The sequence below is a fragment of the Salmo trutta genome, chromosome 18 (assembly GCF_901001165.1).
Source record: "Salmo trutta chromosome 18, fSalTru1.1, whole genome shotgun sequence".
In the NCBI taxonomy this organism is placed as follows: Eukaryota; Metazoa; Chordata; class Actinopteri; order Salmoniformes; family Salmonidae; genus Salmo; species Salmo trutta.
Window position 1 is genome coordinate 36,631,194 of NC_042974.1, and position 7,169 is coordinate 36,638,362.

The window sequence follows — 7,169 nt, forward strand, 5'->3', positions numbered from 1 at the left end:
TGTGAAGAGGGCATGATAGCACCTTTTCCCCTACAGGATACTTAAAAGACTTGGTATGGGTACCCAGATCCTCAAAAAGTTCCACAGCTACACCATCAAGAGCATCCTAACCGGTTGCATCACCTCCTTGTATGGCAACTGCTCGGCATCTGACTGTAAGGCGCTACAGGGGGTAGTGCGTACAGCCCAATACTTCACTGGGGCCAAGCTTCCTGACATCCAGGTCCTATATACTTGGTGGTGTCAGAGGACGGCCCAAAGATCTTTCAAGACTCCAGTCACCCAAGTCATAGACTGTTCTCTCTGCTACCGCACTGCAAGCGGTACCGGAGTGCCAAGTCTAGGACCAAAAGGTTCCTTAACAGCTTCTACCCCCAAGCCATAAGACTGCTGAACAATTTCTCAATTGGCCACCCGGACTATTTACATTGACCTGTTACTTTTGGATTTTATTTTGTATTTTTTTTACTTTAGTTTATTTAGGAAATATTTTCTTATCTCCATTTCTTGAACTGAATTGTTGGTTAAGGGCTTGAAAATAAGCATTTCACGATAAGGTCTACAACTGTTGTGACAAATAGAATGTGTTAGCTGAAATTGGCTAGCTAGCAAGCAAGGGATAAGAACGTTGCCATCCTGAACATTTAGAACAAATTACTGGGTGACATCCAAAGACATACAACAAAAAGACTTCACAACTGGGTTGCATCTCTGGCAACCTAACCGATAGAATGAATAACCATCTGGCTTGGTTAGCAACCCTACATTTGTGTCGGGACTATATCTCGTGGAGGGATGAAATAGTTTAAATAAATTCATAAAAATGACGTTTTTAATGAAAATATGAATATGTTGGTAATCCGTTGTATGAAAGTGATAATTCCCTCAAATCCGGTGTCTGGAGGATATATTGGCACAGTTTGCCTCCAAACACCAGCTTCTCTGGCATTATCACTTAAATGGGCATCACATTTCTGTTGGATTGACAGGTGAAGCAAGCGCATCCACGATGTGGGACAACCAAGCCTGGAGCTATCTCTATGACAACCGGGTGGATGGGGAGCCTCCTTTCCTGGCCCAGGACTTCATCCACACTGTTCAGCCCAACGCTAAAATCATCGTCATGCTCAGAGACCCAGTAGAGAGGTACAGATGTGGGATCGTAATTTTACCAGTTTCTCACAGTAGGAAATAATCCTGCAGCAACTGCAGTACACTATCATGTGGATTATAATTAATAGACATTTTGTCAGGGTTGATCCGCCTTTGTGTTTGTGCAAATCAAGTCTGAAATGTTAAAATGGAAATTACAAACCTTAGTATCCTTTTTAAACATTGAATACACTATTCTCACACACCAGGGTGATCAAATTAAGTCCTACATCTGTAGAACTCGAGAATGTCTGGGCTTGCTGTCACATAGTTTTCACTATAGGAATGTCTGTGCATTTGGTCAATGTATCCGATGAAAGTATGTTTTCTGGATTGTGTCTCCCTGTGGTTTAGGTTGTATTCAGACTACCTGTACTTCAACATGGCTAACAAGTCAGTGGAGGACTTTGACCAGAGGGTCTCAGAATCCTTACAGCTGTTTGAGGCTTGTTTAGCAGAGAGCTCCATGCGTTCCTGTGTCTACAATACTAGACTCTCCAATGCCATGCCGGTGAGTGGAACATATAAATGAATAAAATAATACATATGCCATTTAGCAGACACTTTTATCCAAAGCGACTTGCATGCATATTTTTATTCCTGGCATTGGAAATGTACAACAGTCTCTTACCATAGGTAGTCAAAGTAAATGCATTGGAATGCAATATTCTGTTTATTGTGTCACTATCTTTGATGGATAGTGTATTGTCTAGATGGGAAGTAATGTGCAAGAGCAAGAAGAAACACTCATTTTGACCGCATTTATTAAAAGAGCATTATCCCACAGGGCACAAAGGGCAGTTCAATGTCTAGTTTTGATTTACGCTTGGTTGAGTTGTCAGCTAATGTGAATTCAATGTGAAATCAACCAAAAATGTCAGCATGTCGTTGGAGTTGGGTTAAAATGTGGGTAAAAAAAGTACTAAATCCCCATTATGTTGATGACTTTTTACAAACCCAATCTTTTTGCAAATCCTCGTTGATTCAGCATCATGACATTTTTTTGTTTTGTTGAAATGACATGGGAACAATGTGGATTCAAACAGTTTTTGCCCAGTGGGATGTCATCAAAGTACATACAAAGTTATTCAGATATGGCTTTGTCTATGCCAAATTGTGATACATTTTCCAGGCCTTAGCTAGATTGATTCCATGCCAAATTGTGATCCATAACTCAGACCTTTATTTACCATGTCTAATAGGATATTTTATTCAAATCACGGTTACTTCCTCGAGGCTGGTGAGACTGTGTTGTGACATATGCCACTGATTTGATTAGTGAGGAACTGTGAAGTTTCCTTTCAGAACTGATTGAACTGAGATGCACTTACTGGAAGTTATTTAGGAAGTAGTCTCTAGAAATATTGTAATTTATTTTCAGAAAATACATTTTCTTGCTGTTTTAACTATTTTACTACATTGACATTGGCTCAGTTTTATACAGGTATGTGTGCTTTGTTTAGTTTATGATGATCCCCATTAGCTGTTGCACATGCAGCAGCTACCCTTCCTTGGGTCTACAAGCTTTAATGCTGTAAATATTTCCTTATTGGACAGAGTACAGCAATGCTAAGTAAAGGCTTGCCAAATTCCCTCTGTAAATTATAAACCGTCCAGATGCTGTAATATACCGAGCAGCATTTCCATGGGGTTGAGCTGAGCTAACTCTGTCTGTACCCTCGTCACTCAGTAGCATACCCGGTTGGCTGCAGCTGTCACAGCCTGGGGCACAGCTAGTTTACATAGGAAAAGCACAAATCATGATACCCACAGCCAGAGATAAACACTACTGTTCACACTGTTCTACATACCTCTCAGACTGATTTGTGGTAGTAATGTTATTATATTGGTGCCAACATGGTGTTCAGAGGAGTACCTTTTACCTATTAAGGTAAATAAATATGAAAAGTATAAGTTCTTTGACATACAGCAGCGTCATGGATGTCGACCTAAAGTAGCTCCCTGTTTACATTTGACTTCTGAATCCATGCTGTTGAGCTTATGATCATTTAAAAAATATTTCAGCCTTACTCGATGTCAAAATGTAGTTAATCTCACAGTGCCTCCTCTCTCGCTGCTGTATCTACAAAGTATAATTACTTTTGTCGGTTGGTCTCTAGCACTCTCTGCAGGTAAGCTTGTGTACTTCTATTGAGTCATGCTGTAACTCTTTATCACCAGTATTCCTATAGCATGTAGCTTGTTCTCCACCTTAACAATGAAGCCTTGGTAGAATAGTTATGTAAATGTAATGATAGTCTAATGTTCAGTGTTTGTTGTGGTCCTCTCCAGGTCAGACTGAACCTGGGACTATATATTGTCTTCCTGCTGGACTGGTTGACTGTCTTCCACAGGAATCAGATCCTAGTTCTGCAGTTAGAAGACTACGCTGCCAATCTGAGACTCACCATAAATAAAGTCTTTGACTTCCTAAACGTGGGTACGTACTGGAAAAACACAGTTATCAGCTTCAATTCTACATCAACATCCTAGGTTTGTTCAGCGCTAAGACACAATATTGTTGATGCATGTACATGTCTGCTTCTTCCTCTGTGTGCATTTAAAAATCTTGGGCCTCATTTATCAAAAGTGTGTGTGGATAAAAAAGACTCTATACCTTGTCTGCGCCACAAAGGTTGGTATATATTAATCTTGAACATGATGGGAAAGTGTGCATATCTCCACACAAATCTCAAATGATGTGTGTACACAACTTCTAGAAGGTTGATCAACTGAATTGCAAGAAAATAAGCTTTATTGTTCATTTGGGGGGAAATGGGGAGGTGTTTGATGTTTGAGAATTATTATAATGGTAAGCAAATAAAAATATTAAAACAGATGCATCTGCCGTTGGTAAGGAGATCGCATTGCAGCATGTCGTCTAATATGTTTATTTTACTTTTATTACATAGGCCTGAATCATAATCATATTGCAGTACATGTCTCTCCCTACTGGGCAAAAACTGGTTGAATCAATGTTGTTTCCATGTCATTTCAACCAAAACATTCAATGTGATGACATTGCATCAACGTGGAAAGCGGATTGGATGTAAATCAAAACTGGACGTTGAACTGACATCTGTGCCCAGTGGGTCCTTTTCTGACATAATTGGTTTAAATTATTCCTGCTACACAACAAATAGTAGGCTACCATTTATCAATCAAGCATGCTTGAAAGTAAATAGACCGGTAGCGTTGACAGTATGTGAAAGTATGGTTATACTACAGTATTGCTGAGGAGCGTGACATCATAGCCTATTTAATCTCAGAGCCTATACCAAGGCAGACGATAGAAACACAATAATCTATTTATAAACAAAATATTGAACAACAATTTGTCTTTTGCATAGGGCCTTTATCTGAGCAGATCGAGGCAGCGCTCACCAAGAGACCCATGTCCAACACACGGAGGGCAGCAGACAGGAGCTTGGGCCCCATGTTGCCCAGCACCAGGGACCTCCTCAAGGTGTTCCACCAGCCATTCAACCACAAACTGGCCACAGTCCTGGACAACAAGGCCTTCCACTGGACAGAGACATGAGGAATGTCTTAACCAGAGATGGATACAGTCCTGAGGAGTAAGTCCCCCATGGTCCTATGAGTCCTATGAGATAAACTGTGAAGTGGGATAAACCATGGACATGACATGTCACAATGGGCGAATGTATAGACAATAAAAATCTGTTTAGTACTTTTTTAAATAACCTCTATTTAATTAGGCAAGTCAGTTAAGAACAAATAATTTTTTACAATGACAGCCTCCCCCAGCCGACGCTGGGCCAATTGTTCGCCGGCGTATGGGACTCCCAATCACGGCCGGTTGTGATATAGCCTGGAAACTAACCAGGGTCTCTAGTGACGCCTCTAGCACTAAAATGCAGTGCCTTAGACCTTTGTGCCACTCAGGAGCCCTACTTGAAGTTGAAAGGATATCATTTTTGTGTGGTTTCCCTCTGTGATATCCTTTCGCTTGCCGTTCGTGATGACGCATTTGACGGCGGTGCATTTACATGCTGGTGAAGAGTTCGCTTTTTGTAGGAGACTCCTGGAAAATGACTGAGATAGAGCCAGGTGGACTACTCCCTCTAGTGGGGAAGCTTTGACATGACACATACTGAGAGTGAAAAGAGAGCCCTCACAATGCTAATGATTGATCGTTTTATATACTGTATGTCCGTGTTTCCCATCTCCAGTCCTTGAGTACCCCTCCTCAGCACACATTTTTGTTATAGCCCTCGGCAAACTCAACAGATTCAAATCATTGAGGGCTTGATGATTAATAGACAAGTTGAATCAGGTGGGCTTGTCCAGGTCTACAACAAACGTGCAGTTGGGGGTACTTGAGGACTGGAGTTGAAAACACTGCTGTATGCCACTGGGCATTTCAATTGCAGTCACTGTGAAATAATTCTGTAAGAAACAATATTGGAGCAAACAGCACAATGGATTTTATCAGATGACGTTGCCTTCAAGTAATGGAAGGTGATGCCAAAGAAACATTTCCATGCTGGATGGACAATAAAGTTTTATTCTATTCTATTCTATTAATATTTAAAAATAAATATGAAACACCCTGTTTCTAGGGCCATACAATGTTCATTTGAACTACAATAAATGTATTAAATGTTAAAGACGTAAACAAATGGTCATAAGCTGCTTTTTTCTTATGAAATTTGTGTTTGAGCATAGACGCCATTCTATACTGTACTGCCCTAGACACACATTGGTACACGTCCTCACACCAGAGGGCAGCAGAACCACAGAGACTCAGTATGGAATCTATAATTTCCCAACATCATGTAAACCTATCTTCTTACCAAAGTCTGGCCTGTTTGTTTCTAACTGATATTTTCCAGTATTTTCTATGTTTTTACACACTCTGTACGTGGACACATTTTACGTAAAATCAAGCATTAAGCCTAGCTTACCAGCCACCCACTTCAATCTCTAGTCAATTTTTAGTGTCTCAGCACAGGCGTTGAAGTGTTTTTGAAGTGTTCATTGTCATATTAGAGTCCTTGACTTAATGCTTAGGGACAGTTAGAAATGTATACCCCTCATAGAATTAACTCAAAATAATGTTTACGACCACAAATAACAACAACTGTAGTGACCCTGTGTTTATAAACGTGGATATCGATTGCTGCTTCAGCATGCTTTTGTGGCACAGTGGATGCCACGCAGGGTTATGGGCCAGAAGGTTAAGTAAGGGTTAGCCGACCACCACGGACGACCTCACTCTCCCTGCCTCTTTCATTAGGCCTACACTATGATCAGAGCCAGGTGCAGACAATGATCAGCTAAGGGGAAATCAGATTTTAAACATTTTGATGCCATATTTATAATTACAGTAACAGGTTTCTGTGCCACACTCTAAAAGAAAAGGTTCCTAGAGGCACCTTTAGGGGTTACTCAGATTGCAACACCGGCAGAACCCCTAAAGGTGCTTCCAGGAACCTTTTTCCATGAGGAACCTTTCAAATGACCTTTTAGGGTGTTAAGGTTCCTGTAGGGACCTTTTTATGTCCGGTGTATTCCACTGTGAATAATAATAATAATATTGACAATAACAATAAAAATAATATTGAGTGGCAAACTTGTAGTCACATTCATTTTATTGACTTTAAAAGTCACAGAAAAATCTGGTCCCTCTCTTCAGTGTCACGCCCTGGCCATAGAGAGGGTTTTATTCTCTATTTTGGTTAGGCCAGGGTGTGACTAGGGTGGGCATTCTATGTCCTTTTTTCTATGTTTTGTATTTCTTTGTTTTGGCCTGGGATGGCTCTCAATCAGGGACAGCTGTACATCGTTGTCGCTGATTGGGAGCCATACCTAGGTAGCCTGTTTCCCTTTGGTTTTGTGGGTGGTTAATTTCTGTTTAGTTTTTTGTAGACCTGACAGAACTGTTTGGTTGTTGTTTTTCGCTTTGTTTATTGTGTTCTCAGAATATATATTAAATGATGAGCACTCACCACGCTGCGCCTTGGTCTACTCCATTCAACAGCCGTTACAGAACC

The 7,169-nt window shown here is 40.6% G+C and overlaps 1 protein-coding gene across 1 annotated transcript in view; it reads left to right on the forward strand.

Annotated features, from left to right (window-relative positions):
* Positions 1 to 4,823, forward strand: part of LOC115153249 (carbohydrate sulfotransferase 15) — a 46,768-nt gene extending 41,945 nt beyond the window's left edge. Inside the window, exons 6-9 of the mRNA XM_029698488.1 lie at positions 990 to 1,146; positions 1,507 to 1,663; positions 3,445 to 3,592; positions 4,503 to 4,823. Of these exons, the coding sequence (XP_029554348.1) occupies positions 990 to 1,146; positions 1,507 to 1,663; positions 3,445 to 3,592; positions 4,503 to 4,693 (653 nt within the window). The 3' untranslated portion in view covers positions 4,694 to 4,823. The remainder of the gene's footprint in view (positions 1 to 989; positions 1,147 to 1,506; positions 1,664 to 3,444; positions 3,593 to 4,502) is intronic.
* The last annotated feature ends 2,346 nt before the right edge of the window (positions 4,824 to 7,169 follow it).